The following is a 25,681-nucleotide window of genomic DNA, read 5'->3' as shown; positions in this document are numbered from 1 at the left end:
TCTCCAGGCCCCCGCGCAGCGCCCCCTCCAGGGCTCCCCCTGTCCCCCACGCCCCCCAGGTGGTCAATTCAAGCGGGAGGTGACCATCGACGGCCAAAGCCACCTCCTCCTCATCCGCGAGGAATCCGGCGCTCCGGATGCCAAGGTACGGACCGGCGTGGTGGTACCACCCGGGAGGGCTTTCCCGGTGCCCACCCTCACCCCCCGTGACCTCCACCCGTCCAGTTCGCCGCTTGGGTGGACGCCGTCATCTTGGTCTTCAGCCTGGAGAACGAGAAGAGCTTCGAGGAGGCCTCGCGGCTCCACGCGCTGCTCAGCGCCCACCGCGGCGGCGCCGAAGTGCCTCTGGCGTTGGTGGGAACTCAAGGTGGGAACTCCAAGTGAGGTGGGAACACGAGGTGGGAACTCAAGGAGAGGTGGGAACTCAAAGTGAGGTGGGAACTCAAAGTGAGGTGGGAACTCAAGGTGGGAACCCAAGGAGAGGTGGGAACTCAAGGAGTGGTGGGAACTCAAGGTGGGAACTCAAGGTGGGAACCCAAGGAGAGGTGGGAACTCAAGGTGGGAACTCAAGGAGAGGTGGGAACTCAAGATGGGAACTCAAGGTGGGAACTCAAGGAGAGATGGGAACTCAAAGTGGGAACTCAAGGTGGGAACTCAAGGAGAGGTGGGAACTCAAGATGGGAACTCAAGGTGGGAACTCAAAGTGGGGTGGAAACTCAAAGTGGGAACTCAAGGTGGGAACTCAAGGAGAGGTGGGAACTCAAAGTGAGGTGGGAACTCAAGGTGGGAACCCAAGGAGAGGTGGGAACTCAAGGTGGGAACTCAAAGTGAGGTGGGAACTCAAGGAGAGGTGGGAACTCAAAGAGAGGTGGGAACTCAAGGGGGGAACTCGAGGAGAGGTGGGAACTCAAGGGGGGAACTCGAGGTGGGAACTCAAGGAGAGGTGGGAACTCAAGGGGGGAACTCAAAGAGAGGTGGGAACTCAAGGGGGGAACTCAAGGGGGGAACTCAAGGAGAGGTGGGAACTCAAGGTGGGAACTGAAGGTGGGAACCGGAGGAGCGGTGGGGAGGAGGAGCGGTGGGGACCGCAGGAGCGGTGGGGACCGCAGGAACGGTGGGGACCGGAGGAGCGGTGGGAACTGAAGGAGCGGTGGGGACCGGAGGAGCGGTGGGGACCGGAGGAGCGGTGGGAACTGAAGGAGCGGTGGGAACCGGAGGAGCGGTGGGGACCGGAGGAGCGGTGGGGAGGAGGAGCGGTGGGACCGGAGGAGCGGTGGGGAGGAGGAGCGGTGGGACCGGAGGAGCGGTGGGGAGGAGGAGCGGTGGGGACCGGAGGAGCGGTGGGGACCGGAGGAGCGGTGGGAACCGAAGGAGCGGTGGGAACTGAAGGAGCGGTGGGAACTGAAGGTGGGAACCGGAGGAGCGGTGGGAGCCGGAGGAGCGGTGGGAGCCGGAGGAGCGGTGGGAGCCGGAGGAGCGGTGGGAGCCGGAGGAGCGGTGGGGACCGGAGGAGCGGTGGGAACCGGAGGAGCGGTGGGGAGGAGGAGCGGCCGTGGCCCATGGGGTGTCCGTCGCTGCGCTCTCCAGACAGGGTGAGCGCCTGCAGCCCGCGGGCGGTGGCGGACGGGCGCGCGCGGGACCTCTGCGCTCGCGCCAAGAGGGCTCTCTACTACGAGACGTGCGCCACCTACGGCCTCAACGTCGAGCGCGTCTTCACCGAAGGTGGGGGCGGAGGGGGCGGAGGGGACGGGGGGACCGCGGCCATGGGCTGGGGGAGGGTCTGGTGGCCAACGGGGGTGGAGATCATGGCGGGATGGGGTGGATCCGGGGGCCAAGGGGGATGGAGACCATGTCCAGGTCATTGTGGGGTGGAGACCATGGTTGGATGGGGTGGATCTGGGGGCCAAGTGGGGAGAGGACTACGTCCAGGACCTTATGGGATGGAGACCATGGTGGGATGGAATGGATCCAGGGGCCAAGGGGGATGGAGACCATGTCCAGGTCCTTATGGGGTGGATCTGGTGGCCAAGGGGGATGAGGACCACGTCCAGGTCCTTATGGGATGGAGACTATGGAGACTATGGTTGGATGGGGTGGATCTGGTGGCCAAGAGGGATGAGGACCACGTCCAGGTCTTTGTGGGATGGATCTGGTGGCCAGGTGGGATGGAGATCATGGTTGGATGGGGTGGATCTGGTGGCCAAGGGGGATGAGGACCACATCCAGGTCATTGTGGGGTGGAGACCATGGTGGGATGGGATGGGTCTGGGGGCCAAGGGGGATGGAGACCATGTCCAGGACCTTGTGGGGTGGAGACCATGGCTGGATGGGGTGGATCTGGGGGCCAAGAGGGATGAGGACCACGTCCAGAACCTTGTGGGGTGGAGACCATGGTGGGATGGGATGGATTTGGGGGCCAAGAGGGATGAGGACCACGTCCAGGTCCTTATGGGATGGAGATCATGGTGGGATGGGATGGATCTGGGGGCCAAGGGGGATGAGGACCACGTCCAGGACCTTGTGGGGTGGAGACCATGGTGGGATGGAATGGGTCTGGTGGTCAAAGGGGATGGAGACCATGTCCAGGACCTTGTGGGATGAGGATCATGGTTAGATGGGATGGATCTGGAGGCCAAGGGGGATGAGAACCACGTCCAGGTCCTTATGGGATGGAGACTATGGAGACTATGGTTGGATGAGATGGATCTGGTGGCCAAAGGGGATGGAGACCATGTCCAGGACCTTGTGGGGTGGATCTGGAGGCCCAGTGGGATGGAGACCATGGTTGGATGGGATGGATCCGGGGGCCAAAGGGGATGGAGACCATGTCCAGGTCCTTGTGGGGTGGAGACCATGGTGAGATGGGATGGATCTGGTGGCCAAGGGGGATGAGGACCACGTCCAGGTCCTTATGGGATGGATCTGGTGGCCAAGTGGGATGGAGACCATGGTGGGATGGGAGGGATCTGGGGGCCAAGGGGGATGAGGACCACGTCCAGAACCTTGTGGGATGGGGATCATGGCTGGATGGGATGGATCCAGGGGCCAAAGGGGATGGAGACCATGTCCAGGTCCTTATGGGATGGAGATCATGGTTGGATGGGGTGGATCTGGTGGCCAAGGGGGATGAGGACCACATCCAGGACCTTGTGGGATGGATCTGGAGGCCCAGTGGGGTGGAGGTCATGGCTGGTGGCCCCGTGGGCTGTTCCGGTGGCCATTCCCATGTCCTGGTGCTCTGGTGGCCCCGTGGGCCGTTCCGGTGGCCATTCCCATGTCCTGGTGCTCCGGTGGCCCCGTGGGCCATTCCGGTGGCCATTCCCATGTCCTGGTGCTCTGGTGGCCCCGTTGGCCGTTCCGGTGGCCATTCCCATGTCCTGGTGCTCTGGTGGCCCCGTTGGCCGTTCCGGTGGCCATTCCCATGTCCTGGTGCTCCGGTGGCCCCGTGGGCCGTTCCGGTGGCCATTCCCATGTCCTGGTGCTCTGGTGGCCCCGTTGGCCGTTCCGATGGCCATTCCCATGTCCTGGTGCTCCGGTGGCCATTCCCATGTCCTGGTGCTCCGGTGGCCATTCCCATGTCCTGGTGCTCTGGTGGCCCCGTGGGCCGTTCCGGTGGCCATTCCCATGTCCTGGTGCTCTGGTGGCCATTCCCATGTCCTGGTGCTCCAGTGGCCCTGTTGGCCGTTCTGGTGGCCATTCCCATGTCCTGGTGCTCTGGTGGCCATTCCCATGTCCTGGTGCTCCGGTGGCCCCGTGGGCCATTCCGGTGGCCATTCCCATGTCCTGGTGCTCTGGTGGCCCCGGTGGCCGTCCCGGTGGCCGTCCCGGTGACCCTGCTCCGTGGTGGCAGTGGCCCAGCAGGCGTTGGCTCTGAAGCAGCAGCTCCTCGTGGCCTCCTGCAAATCCCTTCCGAGCTCTCCGAGCCACTCGGCCGCTTCGACGCCGTTGGGAGGTCCTCACTCCGGACAGGTAAAGCCCCCCCAGATCCTCCTCACCGTCCCGCTGACCACACGGTGGCCTTCAAAGAGGACCTCTTGGCAACCTTTAGACCAACAACGGTGGCCACAGCAGCGACTTCTCCTCTTCGTTGCCCTCGACGCCCAACGTGAGCCATCGGGAACTCCGCGGGGAAGGACCTCCGTCCATCGGAACTCCCGGATCCCTCCACCGAACCAAGCGACGCACCAGCCTCTTCGCCGTGAGTGACGCGCCGTGGCCACCGGGACCTCGGAGGTGGCCACGAGGGATGTGGGGCATCTCTGGGGCCTTCTTTGGTGGCCACGAGGGACGTGGGGCATCTCTGGGGTCTTCTTTGATGGCCACGAGGGACGTGGGGCATCTCTGGTGCCTTCTTTGGTGGCCACGAGGGACGTCGGGCATCTCTGGGGTCTTCTTTGGTGGCCACGAGGGACGTGGGGCATCTCTGGTGCCTTCTTTGGTGGCCACGAGGGACGTGGGGCATCTCTGGGGCCTTCTTTGGTGGCCACGAGGGACGTGGGGCACCTCTGGGGTCTTCTTTGGTGGCCACGAGGGACGTGGGGCATCTCTGGGGTCTTCTTTGATGGCCACGAGGGACGTGGGGCATCTCTGGTGCCTTCTTTGGTGGCCACGAGGGACGTCGGGCATCTCTGGGGTCTTCTTTGGTGGCCACGAGGGACGTGGGGCATCTCTGGTGCCTTCTTTGGTGGCCACGAGGGATGTGGGGCATCTCTGGGGTCTTCTTTGATGGCCACGGGGGACGTGGGGCACCTCTGGTGCCTTCTTTGGTGGCCACGAGGGACGTGGGGCATCTCTGGGGCCTTCTTTGGTGGCCACGAGGGACGTGGGGCACCTCTGGGGTCTTCTTTGGTGGCCACGAGGGACGTGGGGCACCTCTGGGGTCTTCTTTGGTGGCCACGAGGGACGTGGGGCACCTCTGGGGTCTTCTTTGATGACCACGAGGGACGTGGGGCACCTCTGGGGTCTTCTTTGGTGGCCACGAGGGACGTGGGGCATCTCTGGGGCCTTCTTTGGTGGCCACGAGGGACGTGGGGCATCTCTGGGGTCTTCTTTGGTGGCCACGAGGGACGTGGGGCACCTCTGGGGTCTTCTTTGGTGGCCACGAGGGACGTGGGGCACCTCTGGGTTCTTCTTTGGTGGCCACGAGGGCCGTGGGGCACCTCTGGGGTCTTCTTTGATGACCACGAGGGACGTGGGGCACCTCTGGGGTCTTCTTTGGTGGCCACGAGGGCCGTGGGGCACCTCTGGGGTCTTCTTTGATGACCACGAGGGACGTGGGGCACCTCTGGGGTCTTCTTTGGTGGCCACGAGGGCCGTGGGGCACCTCTGGGGTCTTCTTTGATGACCACGAGGGACGTGGGGCACCTCTGGGGTCTTCTTTGGTGGCCACGAGGGCCGTGGGGCACCTCTGGGGTCTTCTTTGATGACCACGAGGGACGTGGGGCATCTCTGGGGTCTTCTTTGGTGGCCACGAGGGCCGTGGGCACCTCTGGGTCCTTCTGAGGTGGCCCCGGTGACGTTCCCGTCCCCACAGAACCGTCGCGGCAGTGATTCGGAGAAGCGGAGCTTGGAGAGCCGCGGGGACGTCACCGGCAGCGGTCGCGCCATCCCCCTCAAACAGGTGAGCGGTGGCCCTGGTGGGAGGTCCCCAGCAGTGTCCCCGACGGTGTCACCGCCTCTGTGTCCTCCAGAGTTTCCTCTTGAAGAGAAGCGGGAATTCCCTCAACAAAGAGTGGAAGAAGAAGTACGTGACCTTGTCCAGCAATGGGCTCCTCTTCTACCACCCCAGCATCAACGTGAGCACCAGGAACCGTCCCCAAGCCCTGTCCCCGCCTGTCCCCATGGCGTGGGGCCACCAGGGACCTCCTGGGGTGGGAACCACCTCCTTGGGGGGAGAGGAGGTGGATGGAGGGGGCAAAGAGGGCGTTGGGGACACTCGACGTGGCATGGGTTCCACCTCGATGGGGGAGAGGAGGTGGATGAGGGGACAAAGAGGGTGTCGGGGACACCCAATGTCTCATGGGTTCCACCTCGTTGGGTGAGAAGAGGTGGAAAATGGGACAAAGTGGACATTGGGGACACCCAATGTCTCATGGGATCCATCTCGATGGGTGTGAGGAGATGGATGGAGGAGACAAAGTGGGCATTGGGGACACCCAACGTCTCATGGGATCCACCTCGATGGGTGAGAGGAGATGGATGAGGGGACAAAGAGGGCGTTGGGGACAAAGAGGGCGTTGGGGCCACCAACGTGTCATGGGTTCCACCTCAATGGGTGGAAGGAGGTGGAAGATGGGACAAAGACAGCATTGGGGACACCCAATGTGTCATGAGATCCACCTCGATGGGTGAGAGGAGATGGAAGATGGGACAAAGAGGGCATTGGGGACACCCAACGTCTCATGGGATCCATCTCGATAGGTGAGAGGAGATGGATGGAGGGGACAAAGAGGACGTTGGGGACAAAGTGGGTGTTGGGGCCACCAAACAAGTCATGGGTTCCACCTCATTGGGTGTGAGGAGATGGATGAGGGGACAAAGAGGGTATTGGGGACACCCAATGTGTCATGAGATCCACCTCTATGGGTGGAAGAAGGTGGAAGATGGGCCAAAGTGGGCGTTGGGGACACCCAACGTCTCATGGGATCCACCTTGATGGGTGAGAGGAGATGGATGGAGGGGATGAAGAGGGCGTTGGGGACAAAGTGGGCGTTGGGGCCACCAAACGAGTCATGGGATCCATCTCGATGGGTGAGAGGAGATGGATGGAGGGGACAAAGAGGGTGTTGGGGACAGCCAACGTCTCATGGGATCCACCTCGATGGGTGAGAGGAGGTGGGTGGAGGGGACAAAGAGAGCATTGGGGACAAAGTGGGTGTTGGGACCACCCAACGAGTCATGGGTTCCACCTCGATGGGTGAGAGGAGGTGGATGAGGGGACAAAGACGGCATTGGGGACACCCAATGTGTCATGAGATCCACCTCGACGGGTGAGAGGAGATGGATGGAGGGGATGAAGAGGGCGTTGGGGACAAAGTGGGCATTGGGACCACCCAACGAGTCATGGGATCCACCTCGACGGGTGAAAGGAGATGGATGGAGGGGACAAAGAGGGCGTTGGGGACAAAGTGGGCGTTGGGGACACCCAACGAGTCATGGGAACCACTTCATTGGGTGAGAGGAGGTGGATGAGGGGACAAAGAGAGTGTTGGGGACACCCAACGTCTCATGGGTTCCACCTCATTGGGTGTGAGGAGATGTTGGAGGGACAAAGAGGGCATTGGGGACAAAGTGGGTGTTGGGACCATCCAACGAGTCATGGGTTTCACCTCGATGGGTGTGAGGAGATGGATGAGGGGACAAAGAGGGCGTTGGGGACACCAAATGTCTCATGGGATCCATCTCGATGGGTGAGAGGAGATGGATGGAGGGGACAAAGAGGGTGTTGGGACCACCCAACGTCTCATGGGTTCCACCTCATTGGGTGTGAGGAGATGGATGAGGGGACAAAGAGGGCATTGGGGCCACCAAACGAGTCATGGGATCCACCTCGATGGGTGTGAGGACATGGATGGAGGGGACAAAGAGGGCGTTGGGGACAAAGTGGGCGTTGGGACCACCCAACGTCTCATGGGTTCCACCTCGCTGGGTGAGAGGCGGTGGAAGATGGGCCGAAGATGGACACTCGATGTGTCCCCTCCTCCAGGACTACATCCACAGCACCCACGGGAAGGAGATGGACCTCCTCCGGACCACGGTGAAGGTCCCCGGCAAGAGGCCCCCTCGCGCCATCTCGGCCTGCGGCCCCTCGGCGAGCATCAACGGTTTGCTCAAGGACACCGCGCCCGACGCCGCCGGTGACGCCCCGGTGACCTCCAGGGGGGTGGTGGTGGTGGCCATGGGGACCTCCTTGTCACCGGTTGTCCCCACCGCAGGCGGCGCTTCTCCCATGGCGTTGAGTGTCCCCCCGGAATCGGCCACCAAAGGCGAGCGGTCCCTCCAGCGTTGCGCCTCGGCCTCCAGCGCCAAGAGCTCCACCTCCGGTGAGCGGCCACCGCCCGCCGGGACCTCCGCCGTGGTCACCTCCGTGGGGGGGAGGAAGAGGTGGAGACCTCATCTGAGGTGGCTTCCATGAGTGGGGTGGGCGCTGTGGTCCTGGAGGCCACGGGGAGGGGACAGTGTGGTGGCATCGATGGTTCTGGTGGCCTTCAGGGCTTCGGTGACCTCAGGGAGAGCAGTGGACTTGGGGACCATGGTGACCTTCATGGTCCCGGTGAGCGCAGTGGCTCTGGTGGACTTGGTGGCCCTGGTGGCTCTGATGACCCTCTTGGACTTGGTGGCCCTGGTGGCCCTGGTGGCTCTGATGACCCTCTTGGACTTGGTGACCCTGATGGCCATGGTGACTCTGATGACCCTCTTGGACTTGGTGGCCCCGGTGGCTTCAATGGCTCTGGTGGACTCGGTGGCCCTGGTGAGCACAGTGGCCTTCGTGGATTTGGTGACTCTGGTGGCCCTGGTGGCTCCAATGGCTCTGGTGGCCCTGGTGGCCCTGGTGGCTCCAATCACCCTATTGGACTTGGTGGCCCTGTGGCTTCAATGGCCCTGATGGACTTGGTGACCTTGATGGTCCTGGTGACCTTGGTGGCCCTGGTGACCCTGATGACCCTGGTGGCTTCAATGGCCGTGGTGGACTTGGTGACCTTAATGACCCTGGTGAGCGCAGTGGCTCTGGTGACCTTGGTGGCCTTGGTGGCCCTGGTGGCTCCAATGACCCTATTAGGCTTGGTGACCCTGGTGACCTTGGTGGCTCTGGTGGCTCTGATGACCCTATTGGACTTGGTGACCTCAAAGACCCTGGTGAGCGCAGTGGCTCTGGTGGATCTTGGTGGTCCCTATGGCTCCAATGACCCTGGTGGACTTGGTGGCCCTGGTGGCTTCAATGGCTCTGGTGGCCTCAGTGTCCCTGGTGGCTCCGATGTCTCTGGTGGCTCCGATGTCCCTGGTGGCCTCAGTGTCCCCGGTGGCCTCAGTGTCTCTGGTGGCTCCGATGTCCCTGGTGACCTCAGTGTCCCTGGTGGCTCTGATGGCTCTGGTGGCCTCAGTGTCCCTGGTGGCCTCAGTGTCTCTGGTGGCCTTGGTGTCCCCGCTGTCCCCGCTGTCCCCACGGAGGTCGGTGTCCACCATCGCCCCACGGTGCGTCTCTCTTGCAGAGGTCCCCTTGGAGGTCATCTCCAGCCCCGGCAGCTCCGGCAAAGACCCTCCGGCGTCGCCCACGATGGAGCGGAAGAAGCACCGTCGGAAGAAGTTGATGACACCGTCCAAGACGGAGGGTTCCGCCGGACAGGCGGAAGGTGAGGACCATGGGGGTCACTCGGCAGCGGTGGCCACCGAGGGGACAACTCCACCTCATCCCGCGGGGAGGGCTGCGGCGAACACACGGAGGGGATCGGAGCGTTGGAGAACCTCCTGTCCTGGGGACACGTGGGGAGCGTTGGGGTCGTTGGTCCTGGAGGAGAGGGGGACCTTCACGCTGGTGACCCACCATGAGAGTCCAGGGGAGGGCAGGGAGGACAACCAGGAGAGGGTCCGTTGGGGGTCAGAAGGTTCTTCTCCAGGAGAGGGTTCTTCTCCAGGAGAGGGTCAGGTTGGGGTTCAGAAGGTTCTTCACCAGGAGAGGGTTCTTCACCAGCAGAGGGTCAGGTTGGGGGTCAGAAGGTTCTTCTCCAGGAGAGCGTTAGGTTGGATGTTAGAAGGTTCTTCACCAGGAGAAGGTTCTTCACCAGGAGAAGGTTCTTCACTGGGAGAGGGTTAAGTTGGACGTTAGAAGGTTCTTCACCAGGAGAGGGTTCTTCTCCAGGAGAAGGTCAGGTTGGGGGTCAGAAGGTTCTTCTCCAGGAGAAGGTTCTTCACCAGGAGAGAGGTTCTTCACCAGGAGAGGGTCAGGTTGGGGGTCAGAAGGCTCTTCTCCAGGAGAAGGTTCTTCACCAGGAGAGGGTTCTTCACCAGCAGAGGGTCAGGTTGGACGTGAGAAGGTTCTTCTCCAGGAGAGCGTTATGTTGGATGATAGAAGGTTCTTCACCAGGAGAGGGTTCTTCTCCAGGAGAGGGTTCTTCATCAGGAGAGGGTCAGGTTGGACGTGAGAAGGTTCTTCACCAGGAGAAGGTTCTTCAATGGGATAGGGTTAGGTTGGACACGAGAAGGTTCTTCACCGGGAGAGGGTTAAGTTGGACGTTAAAAGGTTCTTCACCAGGAGGGGGTTAGATTGGATGTTAGAAGATTCCTTACCAGGAGAGGATTAGGTTGGATGTTAGAAGGTTCTTCACCAGCAGAAGGTTCTTCACCAGGAGAGTGTTAGATTGGGCGATAGAAGGTTCTTCACCAGGAGAAAGTTCTTCACTGGGAGAGGGTTCTTCTCCAGGAGAGGGTTAGGTTGGACATGAGAAGGTTCTTCACTGGGAGAGGGTTAAGTTGGACGTCAGAAGGTTCTTCACCAGGAGAAGGTTTTCACCAGGAGAGGGTTAAGTTGGACGTTAGAAGGTTCTTCACCAGGAGAGTGTTAGGTTGGGTGATAGAAGGTTCTTCACCAGGAGAGGGTTCTTCACTGGGAGAAGGTTCTTCACCAGCAGAGGATTAGGTTGGACGTTAGAAGGTTCTTCACCAGCAGAAGGTTCTTCACTGGGATAGGGTTAGGTTGGGTGATAGAAGGTTCTTCACAGCAGAAGGTTCTTCACTAGGAGAGCGTTAGGTTGGATATTAGAAGGTTCTTCACCAGGAGAGGGTTTTCACCAGGAGAGGATTAAGTTGGACGTTAGAAGGTTCTTCACCAGGAGAAGGTTCTTCACCAGGAGAGGATTAGGTTGGACATGAGGTCCCTTCCAACCTAATCCATTCCATGATCGAACCCTTCAACCCATGAAGCCAAATGATGCGATGGTGGTGGTTCTGCTGAACCCCTGGAGATGTTGAAGGCCACATTGGATGGGACTCGGAGCTCCTGATCCAACGGGAGGTGGTGGATCTGGAGGGGCTTTGAGGTCCTTTCCAACCCAACCCATTCCATGATCGAACCCATGAAGCCAAATGACACAATGGTGGTGGTTCTATTGAACCCCTGGAGATGTTGAAGGCCACGTTGGATGGGACTCAGAGCTCCTGATCCAACGGGAGGTGGTGGATCTGGAGGGGCTTTGAGGTCCCTTCCAACCCAACCCATTCCATGGTTCTTCTGCCCTGTCCCTTCCCGTGTCCTCCTCTCTGCTGACTCTCGTCCCGTCTCCTCTCTCCGATGGTTCCTCCTCTCCTCTCTCCGATGGTTCCTCTCCTCTCTCCGATGGTTCCTCCTCTCCTCTCTCCGATGGTTCCTCCTCTCCTCTCTCCGATGGTTCCTCCTCTCCTCTCTCCGATGGTTCCTCCTCTCCTCTCTCCGATGGTTCCTCCTCTCCTCTCTCCGATGGTTCCTCCTCTCCTCTCTCCGATGGTTCCTCTCCTCTCTCCGATGGTTCCTCCTCTCCTCTCCGATGGTTCCTCCTCTCCTCTCTCTGATGGTTCCTCTCCTCTCCGATGGTTCCTCCTCTCCTCTCTCCGATGGTTCCTCCTCTCCTCTCTCCGATGGTTCCTCTCCTCTCTCCGATGGTTCCTCCTCTCCTCTCTCCGATGGTTCCTCCTCTCCTCTCTCCGATGGTTCCTCTCCTCTCTCCGATGGTTCCTCTCCTCTCTCCGATGGTTCCTCCTCTCCTCTCTCCGATGGTTCCTCTCCTCTCTCCGATGGTTCCTCTCCTCTCTCCGATGGTTCCTCCTCTGCTCTCTCCGATGGTTCCTCTCCTCTCTCCGATGGTTCCTCCTCTCCTCTCTCCGATGGTTCCTCCTCTGCTCTCTCCGATGGTTCCTCTCCTCTCTCCGATGGTTCCTCCTCTCCTCTCTCCGATGGTTCCTCTTCTCCTCTCTCCGATGGTTCCTCCTCTCCTCTCTCCGATGGTTCCTCCTCTCCTCTCCGATGGTTCCTCCTCTCCTCTCTCGGTGGCTCCGAACTCGCAGCGAAGCGCAAAATGTGGAAATTAAAGAGCTTTGGCAGTTTACGGAATATTTATAAAACAGGTGAGGAGGGACCTCCATCTGCACCTCCTCCATCTGCACCTCCTCCATCTGCACCACCTCCATCTGCACCTCCTCCATCTGCACCTCCTCCATCTGCACCTCCTCCATCTGCACCACCTCCATCTGCACCTCCTCCATCTGCACCACCTCCATCTGCACCTCCTCCATCTGCACCTCCTCCATCTGCACCTCCTCCATCTGCACCTCCTCCATCTGCACCTCCTCCATCTGCACCACCTCCATCTGCACCTCCTCCATCTGCACCACCTCCATCTGCACCACCTCCATCTGCACCTCCTCCATCTGCACCTCCTCCATCTGCACCACCTCCATCTGCACCTCCTCCATCTGCACCTCCTCCATCTGCACCTCCTCCATCTGCACCTCCTCCATCTGCACCACCTCCATCTGCACCTCCTCCATCTGCACCTCCTCCATCTGCACCTCCTCCTCCATCTGCACCTCCTCCATCTGCACCTCCTCCTCCATCTGCACCTCCTCCTCCATCTGCACCTCCTCCATCTGCACCTCCTCCTCCATCTGCACCTCCTCCTCCATCTGCACCTCCTCCTCCATCTGCACCACCTCCTCCATCTGCACCTCCTCCTCCATCTGCACCACCGCCAAAGCCACCGCCGCCAAAGCCACCATCTCCAAACCCACCATCTCCAAATCCATCATCTCCAAATCCATCACCTCCAAATCCACCACCTCCAAACCCACCATCTCCACCACCTCCAAATCCACCATCTCCACCACCTCCAAACCCATCATCTTCACCACCTCCAAACCCACCATCTCCATCACCTCCAAATCCATCATCTCCACCACTTCCAAATCCACCTTCTCCACCACCTCCAAACCCACCATCTCCATCACCTCCAAATCCATCATCTCCACCACTTCCAAATCCACCATCTCCACCATCTCCAAACCCACCATCTCCACCACCTCCAAATCCATCATCTCCACCACCTCCAAATCCATCATCTCCATCACCTCCAAATCCATCACCTCCAAACCCACCATCTTCTTCACCTCCAAACCCACCATCTCCACCACCTCCAAACCCACCATCTTCTTCACCTCCAAATCCATCATCTCCAAATCCACCATCTTCACCACCTCTACCACCTCCATCTCCGCCATCTCCACCTCCTCCTCCCACATCCGGGGGGTTTCTTTGGGGATTGGGGACCATCGGAGTGGGCACTTTGTTGGGTCTAAGGAGGTTTTGTGGACTCGGGGTTGGTGCTGACGCTCTCCAACACCTCCTGGACATGGGACTCACCTCGTTGGGTGTTGAGGGGCCAACGTAGGTGACGGAACCATCCAGAACCTTCTGGGCCCTCCTGGACATGAGACTCAACTCATTGGGTGTTGAGGGGCCAACATGGGTGACGGAGCCATCCAGAACCTTCTGGACTCTCCTGGACATGAGACTCTCTTTGTTGGGTTTTGAGGAGACAAAGTGGTTGATGGAACCATCCAGAACCTTCTGGACTCTCCTGGACATGAGACTCACCTCGTTGGGTGTTGAGGGGCCAATGTGGGTGATGGAACCATCCAGAGCCTTCTGGACTCTCCTGGACATGGGACTCTCTTTGTTGGGTGTTGAGGGGACAAAGTGGGTGATGGAACCATCCAGAACCTTCTGGACTCTCCTGGACATGGGACTCACCTCGTTGGGTGTTGAGGGGCCAATGTGGGTGATGGAACCATCCAGAACCTTCTGGACTCTCCTGGACATGAGACTCAACTCATTGGGTGTTGAGGGGACAATGTGGGTGACGGAGCCATCCAGAACCTTCTGGACATGGGACTCAACTCATTGGGTGTTGAGGGGCCCACATGGTTGATGGAACCATCCAGAACCTTCTGGACTCTCCTGGACATGAGACTCACCTCGTTGGGTGTTGAGGGGCCAACGTAGGTGATGGAACCATCCAGAACCTTCTGGACATGAGACTCAACTCATTGGGTGTTGAGGGGACGATGTGGGTGATGGACCCATCCAGAACCTCCTTGACATGGGACTCAACTCATTGGGTGTTGAGGGGCCAACGTGGGTGACGGAACCATCCCAAACCTCCTTGACATGAGACTCACCTCGTTGGGTGTTGAGGGGACAATGTGGGTGATGGAACCATCCAGAACCTTCTGGACATGGGACTCACCTCATTGAGTGTTGAGGGTGATGGAACCATCCAGAACCTTCTGGACATGAGACTCAACTCATTGGGTGTTGAGGGGACGATGTGGGTGATGGACCCATCCAGAACCTCCTTGACATGAGACTCAACTCATTGGGTGTTGAGGCCCAGTGTGGTTGATGGACCCATCCGGAACCTCTCCCATCCCCCTATCCATCAACCCCTTCCCTTGGGGCTCTCCAGAAGACGAACCACTTGATGGAACCCCCTGAGAACCTCCTGTTGGTGGGAACACCCCATGGAGGGACACCTTCCCCTCATCCCACGGGTGGTTTCTTGGGTTCCTTCAGAGGAGGAGAACTTTGAGTTCCTGCTGGTGTCGAGCACGGGGCAGACGTGGCACTTCGAGGCGGGCAGCCTGGAGGAGCGCGACGCCTGGGTGGGCGCCATCGAGAGGCAGATCCTGGCCAGCCTGCAGTGCTGCGAGAGCGCCAAGAACAAGGTGGGACCTCCTCGCGGGGGTGGGGTTGGGGTGGAGGACGCGGTGGTTCGAAGGTCTGGAGAAGGTCCCGCTGACGGGCGGTGTCGCCCACAGGCTCGCGCGGACAGCCAGAGCGAAGCCGTGGCCCTCCAGGCCATCCGCAGCGCCCGCGGCAACGCCCTCTGCGTGGACTGCGACGCACCCAGTGAGTGACCACCAGGGGGCAGCGGGGGGACAGCGGCGGACGGGGGCGGCTCCGCCATGGAACATCTCCTCCATGGATCTCCTCCCATGGACCATCTCCACCATGGATCTCATCCCATGGACCATTTCCTCCTATTGACCATCTCCTCCATGGACCATCTCCTCCATGGACCATCTCCTCCATGGAACATCTCCTCCATGGATCTCATCCCATGGACCATCTCCTTCCATGGAACATCTCCTTCCATGGACCATTTCCTCCATGGATCTCCTCCTATGGACCATCTCCTCCATAGATCTCCTTCCATGCACCATCTCCTTCCATGTCCCATCTCCTCCACGGACCATCTCCTATATGGACCATCTCCTCCATGGACCATCACCTTCCATGGATCTCCTTCCATGTCCCTTCTCCTTCCATGGACCATCTCCTTCCATGGACCATCTCCTCCATGGATCTCCTCCTATGGCCCATCTCCTCCATGTCCCATATCTTTCCATGTCCCATCTCCTCCATATCCCATCTCCTTCCATGTCCCATCTCCTCCATGGCCCATCATCTCCTTCCATGGCTCTCCTCCATGGCCCATCTCCTCCATGGCTTTCCTCCATGGCCCATCATCTCCTTCCATGTCCCATCTCCTCCATGAATCTCCTTCCATGGGCCATCTCCTTCCATGAATCTCCTTCCGTGGACCATCTCCTCCATGGCCCACCCCCTCCATGGCCCATCTATCTCCTCTATGGATCTCCTCCATGGACCATCTCCTTCCATGGACCATCTCCTCCATGGACCATCTCCTTCCATGAATCTCCTTCCATGTCCCATCCCCTCCATGGCCCATCTATCTCCTCTATGGATCTCCTCCATGGCCCATCTATCTCCTTCCATGGATCTCCTCCATGGCTCTCCTCCATGTCCCATCTCCTCCATGGCTCTCCTCCATGGCCCATCTATGTCCTTCCATGGATCTCCTCCATGGATCTCCTCTATGGCTCTCCTCCATGGCCCATCATCTTCTTCCATGGCTCTCCTCCATGGCCCATCATCTTCTTCCATGGCTCTCCTCCATGGCCCATCTCCTCTATGGATCTCCTCCATGTCCCATCCCCTCCATGGCCCATCTATCTCCTCCATGGCTCTCTTCCATGGCCCATCATCATCTCCTTCCATGTCCCATCTCCTCCATTAATCTCCTTCATGGCCCATCTCCTTCCATGGACCATCTCCTCCATGGCCCATCTCCTCTATGGATCTCCTCCATGGTCCATCATCTCCTCCATGGAACTCCTCCATGGTCCATCTCCTCTATGGATCTCCTCCATGGATCTTCTCCATGGCTCTCCTCCATGGCCCATCTATCTCCTTCCATGGATCTCCTTCCATGTCCCATCTCCTCCATTAATCTCCTTCATGGCCCATCTCCTTCCATGGACCATCTCCTCCATGGACCATCTCCTTCCATGAATCTCCTTCCATGTCCCATCTATCTCCTCTATGGCTCTCCTCCATGGCCCATCATCTCCTCCATGGCTCTCCTCCATGGCCCATCATCTCCTCCATGGCTCTCCTCCATGGCCTATCTCCTCCATGGACCATCTCCTCTATGGATCTCCTCCATGGATCTCCTTCCATGGCTCTCCTCCATGTCCCATCATCTCCTCCACGGCTCTCCTCCACTGCCCATCATCTCCCTCCCCGTTCCACCTCGTGGTCCCACCAGAAGCCGAGGCGCCCCCCTTGGTGGTGGTGACGTCCCCCCGTCCCCGCAGACCCGACGTGGGCGTCGCTCAACCTGGGGGCGCTGCTCTGCATCGAGTGCTCGGGGATGCACCGCAACCTGGGCTCCCACGTCTCGCGCGTCCGCTCGCTCCACCTCGACGATTGGCCCCGGGACCTCACGCTCGTCCTCACCTCCATCGGCAACGCCACCGCCAACCGCATCTGGGAGCGCGACCCCCGCGGGCGCTGCAAACCCGGCCCCGACGCCACGCGGTGGGTCAACAACCCGGGGTCATGGGGCACCTCAACTGCACCCCGGAAACCCCCCTTTTGGCCCAGGGGATCCCCCACTTGGGTTATGGAACGTCTTTGGGTCATGGGATCTCCTTTGGGTCATGGGAACCCCTTTGGTTCATGGGATCCCCCACTTGGGTCATGGGACCTCCTTTGGGTCATGGGATCTCCTTTGGGTCATGGGAAACCCCAGTTGAGTCATGGGACCTCCTTTGGGTCATGGGACCCCCTTTGGCCCATGGGATCCCCCAGTTGGGTTATGGGATCCCCTTTGGGTCATGGGACCCCCTTTGGCCCATGGGATCCCCCAGTTGGGTTATGGGACCTCCTTTGGGTCATGGGACCCCCTTTGGCCCATGGGATCCCCCAGTTGGGTTATGGGACCTCCTTTGGGTCACAGGAACCCCTTTGGTTCATGGGATCCCCCATTTGGGTTATGGAACACCTTTGGGTCATGGGACCTCCTTTGGGTCATGGGAACCCCTTTGGGTCATGGGATCCCCCACTTGGGTTATGGGACCTCCTTTGGGCCACAGGAACCCCTTTGGCCCATGGGATCCCCCATTTGGGTTATGGAACATCTTTGGGTCATGGGATCTCCTTTGGGTCATGGGAACCCCTTTGGGTCATGGGAACCCCTTTGGCCCATGGGATCCCCCACTTGGGTCATGGGACCTCCTTTGGGTCATGGGAACCCCTTTGGCCCATGGGATCCCCCACTTGGGTCATGGGACCTCCTTTGGGTCATGGGATCTCCTTTGGGTCATGGGAAACCCCAGTTGAGTCATGGGACCTCCTTTGGGTCATGGGACCCCCTTTGGCCCATGGGATCCCCCAGTTGGGTTATGGGATCCCCTTTGGGTCATGGGAACCCCCACTTGGGTCATGGGTACCCTTTGGGTCATGGGATCCTCTTTGGCCCATGGGATCCCCCAGTTGGGTCATGGGATCCTCTTTGGCCCATGGGATCCCCCAGTTGAGTCATGGGACTTTCTTTGGATCATGGGACCTCCTTTGGGTCATGGGAACCCCCACTTGGGTCATGGAACCCCTTTTGGCCCATGGGATCCCCCAGTTGGGTCATGAGACCTCCTTTGGGTCATGGAAACCCCTTTGGCCCATGGGATCCCCCACTTGGGTCATGGGATCCCCTTTGGGTTATGGGACCCCCTTTGGCCCATGGGATCCCCCATGTGGGTCATGGGACACCCTTTGGGTCATGGGATCCCCAATTGAGTCATTGGACCCCCTTTGGGTCATGGGATCCCCCAGTTGGGTCATAGGAACCCCTTTGGGTCATGGGACACCCCAACTGCTCCATGGGACCCCCTTTCGCCCCCCTGGATCCCTCTGTGCCCCCAATCCCCCTTTTGGCCCTCCTGGATCCCTCCAAACCCCCTTTGACCCCTCCTGGATCCCTCCAAACCCCCTTTGACCCTTCCTGGATCCCTCCAAACCCCCTTTTGGCCCTCCTGGATCCCTCCAAACCCCCTTTTGGCCCTCCTGGATCCCTCCAAACCCCCTTTAGCCCTTCCTGGATCCCTCCAAACCCCCTTTTGGCCCTCCTGGATCCCTCCAAACCCCCTGTTGACCCTCCCTGGATCCCTCCAAACCCCTTTTGGCCCTCCTGGATCCCTCCAAACCCCCTTTTGGCCCCTCCTGGATCCCTCCAAACCCCCTTTTGGCCCTCCCTGGATCCCTCCAAACCCCCTTTTGGCCCTCCCTGGATCCCTCCAAACCCCTTTTGGCCCTTCCTGGATCCCTCCAAACCCCCTTTTGGCCCTCCTGGATCCCTCCAAACCCCTTTTGGCCCTCCCTGGATCCCTCCAAACCCCCTTTTGGCCCCTCCTGGATCCCTCCAAACCCCCTTTTGGCCCTCCTGGATCCCTCCAAACCCCCCTTTGTCCCCTCCTGGATCCCTCCAAACCCCCTTTTGGCCCTCCTGGATCCCTCCAAACCCCCTTTGACCCCTCTTGGATCCCTCCAAACCCCCTTTTGACCCCTCTTGGATCCCTCCAAACCCCCTTTTGACCCCTCCTGGATCCCTCCAAACCCCATTTGATCCCTCCTGAATCCCTCCAAACCCCCTTTTGGCCCTCCTGGATCCCTCCAAACCCCCTTTGACCCCTCCTGGATCCCTCCAAACCCCCTTTTGGCCCTCCTGGATCCCTCCAAACCCCCTTTGACCCCTCCTGGATCCCTCCAAACCCCCTTTTGGCCCTCCCTGGATCCCTCCAAACCCCCTTTGACCCCTCCTGGATCCCTCCAAACCCCTTTTGGCCCTCCTGGATCCCTCCAAACCCCCTTTTGGCCCTTCCTGGATCCCTCCAAACCCCCTTTTGGCCCTCCCTGGATCCCTCCAAACCCCCTTTGACCCCTCCTGGATCCCTCCAAACCCCCTTTTGACCCCTCCTGGATCCCTCCAAACCCCCTTTTGGCCCTCCTGGATCCCTCCAAACCCCCCTTTGTCCCCTCCTGGATCCCTCCAAACCCCTTTTGACCCCTCCTGGATCCCTCCAAACCCCCTTTAGCCCTTCCTGGATCCCTCCAAACCCCCTTTTGGCCCTCCTGGATCCCTCCAAACCCCCTTTTGACCCCTCCTGGATCCCTCCAAACCCCATTTGATCCCTCCTGGATCCCTCCAAACCCCCTTTGACCCCTCCTGAATCCCTCCAAACCCCCTTTTGGCCCCTCCTGGATCCCTCCAAACCCCATTTGATCCCTCCTGGATCCCTCCAAACCCCCTTTGACCCCTCCTGAATCCCTCCAAACCCCCTTTTGGCCCTCCTGGATCCCTCCAAACCCCCTTTTTGGCCCTTCTGGATCCCTCCAAACCCCCTTTAGCCCTTCCTGGATCCCTCCAAACCCCCTTTTGACCCCTCCTGGATCCCTCCAAACCCCATTTTACCCCTCCTGGATCCCTCCAAACCCCCTTCTGGCCCTCCTGGATCCCTCCAAACCCCCTTTTGGCCCTCCTGGATCCCTCCAAACCTCCTTTTGGCCCTCCTGGATCCCTCCAAACCCCCTTTGACCCTTCCTGGATCCCTCCAAACCCCCTTTGACCCCTCCTGGATCCCTCCAAACCCCCTTTGACCCCTCCTGGATCCCTCCAAACCCCATTTGATCTCTCCTGGATCCCTCCAAACCCCTTTTGACCCCTCCTGGATCCCTCCAAACCCCATTTTACCCCTCCTGGATCCCTCCAAACCCCCTTTTGACCCCTCCTGGATCCCTCCAACCCCACTTTTGGCCCTCCCTGTATCCCTGCGTGCCCCCATACCCCCTTTTTGGCCCCTCTGGATCCCCCCCCAAACCCCCTTTGGTGTGTCTGTCCCCCCCCACCTCCTCCCCTGGGTTTTGGGGTGCCGACGCTGGCGCTGCCGCAGGGAGGAGCGGGAGTCGTGGATCCGGGCCAAATACGAGCAGCGACTGTTCCTGGCGCCGCTGCCGACGGCCGAGGAGCCTCTGGAGCAGCAGCTGCTTCGCGCCGTGGGGGATCAGGACCTGGAGAAGGTCCTCCTGCTCTTGGCCCACAGTAAGAAGGAGCAGCTCAACGTGGGCGACGCCGGCGGGCGAACGGCCCTCCACGTCGCCTGCGACGCCGCCCTCGTCGTCATCACCCAACTCCTCGTGTGGGTGAGGCCCAACGGGGGGCGGGGGGGGGAGGGGCTGGGGGGGGGTTATGGGGAGCATTGAGGGGGGTCATGGGGACTATAGGGGGTCATGGGGTCATTGGGGGTCATGGGGAGTATTGGGGGTCATGGGGAGCATTGGGGGTCATGGGGACTATAGGCGGTCATGGGGATCATTGGGGGTCATGGGGACTATAGGGGGTCATGGGAATCATTGGGGGGTCATGGGGAGCATTGGGGGGTCATGGGGAGCATTGGGGGTCATGGGGACCATTGGGGGTCATGGGGACTATAGGCGGTCATGGGGATCATTGGGGGTCATGGGGACTATAGGGGGTCATGGGAATCATTGGGGGGTCATGGGGAGCATTGGGGGGTCATGGGAGCATTGGGGGGGGTCATGGGGTTCATTGAGGGTCACGGGGATCATTGGGGGTCATGGGAACTATAAGGGGTCATGGGGAGCATTGGGGGGGTCAAGGGGACTATAGGGGTCATGGAGACCATTGGGGGGGTCATGGGGATCATAGGGGGGTCATGGGAGTCATGGAGACTATGGGGGGTCATGGGGACTATAGGGGGTCATGGGGAGCATTGGGGGTCATGGGGACTATAGGGGATCATGGGGATCATTGGGCGGTCATGGGGACTATAGGGAGTCGTGGACAGCATTGGGGGTCATGGGGAGCAATGGGGGATCATTGGGGGTCATTGGGACCATTGGGGGTTCATGGGGACTATAGGGGGTCATGGGGATCATTGGGGAGTCACGGGGGTCATGCTGACCATGAGGGGTCATGGGGAGCATTGGGGTTCATGGGGACCATTGGGGGGGTCATGGGGAGCATTGGGGGGTTCATGGGGACATTGGGGAGTCATGGAGACTATAGGGGGTCATGGGGACTATAGGGGGTCATGGGGTTCATTGGGGGGTCATGGGGAGCATTGGGAGGTCATGGGAATCATGGTGACCATGGGTTGTCTTAGGGAGCATTGAGGTCATGGGGAGCAATGGGGGGTCATGGGGAGCATTAGAGGGTCATGGGGTTCATTGGGGGTCATGGGGACTATAGGGGGTCATAGGATGATTGGGGGGGTCATGGGGACAACAGGAGGTCATGATGAGCATTGGGGGTCATGGGGACTATAAGGGGTCATGGGGTTCATTGGGGGGTCATGGGGATCATAGGGGGGTCATGGGGACTATAGGGGGTCATGGGGTTCATTGGGGGGTCATGGGGAGCATTGGGGGGTCATGGGAATCATGGTGACCATGGGTGGCCTTAGGGAGCATTGAGGTCATGGGGAGCAATGGGAGGGTCATGGGGATGATAGGGGGTCATGGAGAGCATTGGGGGTCATGGGGGCTATAGAGGGTCATGGGGTTCATTAGGGGTCATGGGGACAACAGGAGGTCATGATGAGCATTGGGGGTCATGGGGATCATTGGGGGGTCATGGGGAGTATTGGGGGTCGTGGGGATCATTGGGGAGCCATGGGGAGCATTTGGGGGTCATGGGGAGCATTGGGGGTCATGGGGACCATTGGGGGAGTCATGGGGAGCATTGAGGGTCATGGGGACTATAGGGGGTCATGGGGATCATTTGGGGTCATGGAGAGGATTGGGGGGTCATGGAAACTATAAAGGGTCATGGGGATCATGGGGAGTCATGGAGAGCATTAGAGGGTCATGGGGACTATAGGGGGTCATGGGGGTCATGGGGGGTCATGGGGACTATAGGAGGTCATGGGGATCACTGGGGGTCATGGGGACTATAAGGGGTCATGGGGACTATAGGGGGTCATGGGGACCATTGGGGGATTGTGGGGAGCATTAGGGGGTCATGGGGACTATAAGGGGTCATGGGGACTATAGGGGGTAATGGGGACCATTGGGGAGTCATGGGGACTGTAGGGGATCATTGGGTTCATTGGGGATCATGGAGACCATTGGGGGGTCATGGGGACCATTGGGGGATCATGGGGAGCATTAGGGGGTCATGGGGACTATAAGGGGTCATGAGAACTATAGGGGGTCATGGGGACCATTGGGGGCTCATGGGGACCATTGGGGGTCATAGGGACTGTAGGGGATCATTTGGTTCATTGGGGATCATGGGGACCATTGGGGGGTCATGGGGACTATAGGGGGTCATGGGGATCATTGGGGAGTCACGGAGGTCATGGGGAGCATTGGGGGGGTCATGGGGACAATAGGGGGTCATGGGGAATATAGGAGGTCATGATGAGCATTGGGGGTCGTGGGGATCATTGGGCGGTTGTGGGGACCATTTGGGGGTCATGGGGAGCATTGGGGGGTCATGGGGTTCATTGGGGGTCATGGGGAGCATTGGGGATCATGGGGACCATTGGGGAGTCATGGGGACTATAAGGGGTCATGGGGATCATTGGGGGGTCATGGGGTTCATTGGGGGGTCATGGGGAGCATTGGGGGGTCATGGGGACTATAGGGGGTCGTGGGGAGCATTGGGGGGTCACGGGGATTATAGGGGGTCATTGGGAGTCATGGGGTTCATTGGGGGTCATGGGGACCATTGGGGGTTTTGGGGAGCATTGAAGGTCATAGGAACTATAGGGGGTCATGGGAGTTATTGGGGGGTCACAGGGATTATCGGGGGTCATGGGGACTATAGGGGGTCATGGGGACCATTGGGGGTCATGGGGTTCATTGAGGGTCATGGGGACTATAGGGGGTCATGGACAGCTTTGGGGGTCATGGGAAGCAGTGGGGGGTCATTGGGGGTCATGGGGAGCATTGCAGGGTCATGGGGAATATAGGGGGTCATGGAGATCATTGGGGGGTCATGGGGACCATGGGGGGTCATGGTGACTATGGGCGGTCATGGGGACTATAGGGGGTCATGGGGAGCAATGGGGATCATGGGGACCATTGGGGGGTCACAGGGATTATAGGGGGTCATGGGAACTATAGGAGATCATGGGGTTCATTGGGGGTCATGGGGACCATTGGGGGGATCATGGAGACTATAGGGGGTGATGGAGACTATTGGGGGGTCATGGGGATCATTGGGGGTCATGAGGACCATTGGGGGTCATGGGGACTATAGGGGGTCATGGGGATCATTGGGGGTCATGGGGGGTCATGGGGGGTCACGGGGACCATTGGGGGGTCATACGGACTAAAGGGGGTCATGGGGATCATTGGGGGTCATGGGGGGTCTTGGGGATCATTGGGGGGTCATGGGCATCATTGGGGATCATAGCGGGTCATAGGGACCATTAGGGGGTCATGGGGGTCATGGTGACTATGGGTGGTCATGGGGACTATAGGGGGTCATGGGGTTCATTGGGATCATTGGGGGGTCATGGGGACCATTGGGGGCTCATGGGGACCATTGGGGGTCATGTGGAGCATTGAGGGTCATGGGGACTATAAGGGGTCATGGGGATCATGGGAGGGTCATAGGGACCGTTGGGGGATCATGGGGACTATAGGGGGTCATGGGGGGTCATTGGGGACCACTGGGGGGTCATGGGGGGTCATTGGGGGTCATGGGGGCCATGGGGGGTCATGGGGGTTCATTGGGGGTCATGGGAGGTCATGGGGGATCATGGGGTGGTCGAGGAGGCTGCGATGGGCGCCGTTGGTTGGCGTTGTGCGCCCCACGCTGCGCCGTTGGGCAGTACGGCGCCGAGGTTGGGGCGCGCGACGCCGACGGACGCACCGCGCTCTTCTACGCCCGCCGCGCCGGCAGCCAGGACTGCGCCGACATCCTGCTCCAGCACGGCTGCCCCGACGACGCGGCCACCGGCCACGCCAAGGGGGCCACCAGCCCCACCGCCGCGGCCACCAGCCCCACCGGAGGGGCCACCAGCCATGCCAAGGTGGCCACCAGCCCAGTCGAAAGGGCTACCAGCCCCATGGAAGGGGCCACCAGCCATACCAAGGTGGCCACCAGCCCCATGGAAAGGGCCACCAGCCCCACGGAAGGGGCCACCAGCCATACCAAGGTGGCCACCAGCCCCATGGAAAGGGCCACCAGCCCCACGGAAGGGGCCACCAGCCATGCCAAGGTGGCCACCAGCCCCATGGAAGGGGCCACCAGCCATGCCAAGGTGGCCACCAGCCCCACAGAAGGGGCCACCAGCCATGCCAAGGTGGCCACTGGCCCCATGGCCACCCCCGGGCCGCGGCGCCGCAGCAGCTGTGCCAGTGTGGGTCCGTGTGTGCCACGCACGGCGCTGGTGTAGCCGCGTCCCCCGGGGGGTTGGGGGAGGTCGGTGACACCCGTTGGGGTCCCTCGGGGGGTCCCCTCTGGGGCTGGGCACCCCCTCATGACCCATTTCCCCCTCCCCCCCCCCCCCCCCCCGATGTGGCCTTGGTGGCACCGGGGTCCCCTCGGAACGGGCAGGGGGGGGCAGCCGGGGCACCCCCATGGCACCCCATATCACCCCCATATCACCCCATTTCACCCCCATGTCCCCCCATATCCCCCATATCACCCCCATATCCCCCCATTTCACCTCCATATCACCCCCTATATCACCCCCATATCCCCCCATATCACCCCATATCCCCCAATATCACTCCATACCACCCCCATATCCCCCCTCATATCACCCCATATCCCCCATTTCACCCCCATATCACCCCCCATATCCCCCATATCACCCCCATACCACCCATGTCATCCCTATGTCCCCCCATGTCACCCCCCCATGTCCCCCATATCATCCCCTATGTCCCCTCTATATCACCCCCACGTCCCCCCATGTAACTCCCATGTCACCCCATCCATGTCCCCCATATCACCCCCATTTCACCCCCATGTCCCCCCATATCACCCTCCACGTCCCCCCATGTCCCCCAATATCCCCTCGTCACCCCCCATGTCACCCCTATGTCCCCCAATATCACCTCCCATCACCCCCATATCACCCCCATATCCCCTCATATCACCCCCATATCCCCTCATGTCACTCCCAATCCATGTCACCCCATCCATGTCACCCCCATATCCCCCCATATCACCACCATATCACCCCATATCACCCCCTATATCCCCCATATCACCCCCATATCAGCTCCTATGTCCCCCTATGTCACCCCCATGTCACC

General features: G+C 60.1%; 1 protein-coding gene across 1 annotated transcript in view; it reads left to right on the top strand.

Moving 5' to 3' along the window:
• AGAP2 (ArfGAP with GTPase domain, ankyrin repeat and PH domain 2) overlaps positions 1-25,014 on the top strand; it is a 37,783-nt gene extending 12,769 nt beyond the window's left edge. The window contains exons 4-20 of the mRNA XM_054051682.1: positions 60-145; positions 226-367; positions 1,588-1,722; positions 3,851-3,969; positions 4,049-4,198; positions 5,534-5,620; positions 5,691-5,795; positions 7,706-7,856; positions 7,935-8,042; positions 9,210-9,350; positions 12,034-12,093; positions 14,597-14,748; positions 14,842-14,932; positions 16,705-16,927; positions 20,335-20,584; positions 24,247-24,439; positions 24,482-25,014. Coding sequence (XP_053907657.1) covers positions 60-145; positions 226-367; positions 1,588-1,722; positions 3,851-3,969; positions 4,049-4,198; positions 5,534-5,620; positions 5,691-5,795; positions 7,706-7,856; positions 7,935-8,042; positions 9,210-9,350; positions 12,034-12,093; positions 14,597-14,748; positions 14,842-14,932; positions 16,705-16,927; positions 20,335-20,584; positions 24,247-24,439; positions 24,482-24,813 — 2,525 coding nt within the window. The 3' untranslated portion in view covers positions 24,814-25,014. The remainder of the gene's footprint in view (positions 1-59; positions 146-225; positions 368-1,587; positions 1,723-3,850; positions 3,970-4,048; positions 4,199-5,533; positions 5,621-5,690; positions 5,796-7,705; positions 7,857-7,934; positions 8,043-9,209; positions 9,351-12,033; positions 12,094-14,596; positions 14,749-14,841; positions 14,933-16,704; positions 16,928-20,334; positions 20,585-24,246; positions 24,440-24,481) is intronic.
• Positions 25,015-25,681: the final 667 nt, after the last annotated feature.

Source organism: Cuculus canorus, chromosome 29 (assembly GCF_017976375.1).
Source record: "Cuculus canorus isolate bCucCan1 chromosome 29, bCucCan1.pri, whole genome shotgun sequence".
Lineage (NCBI taxonomy): Eukaryota > Metazoa > Chordata > Aves > Cuculiformes > Cuculidae > Cuculus > Cuculus canorus.
Note: the sequence above shows the minus strand (reverse complement) of the source record. Positions and strands in the feature narration are given on the sequence as shown.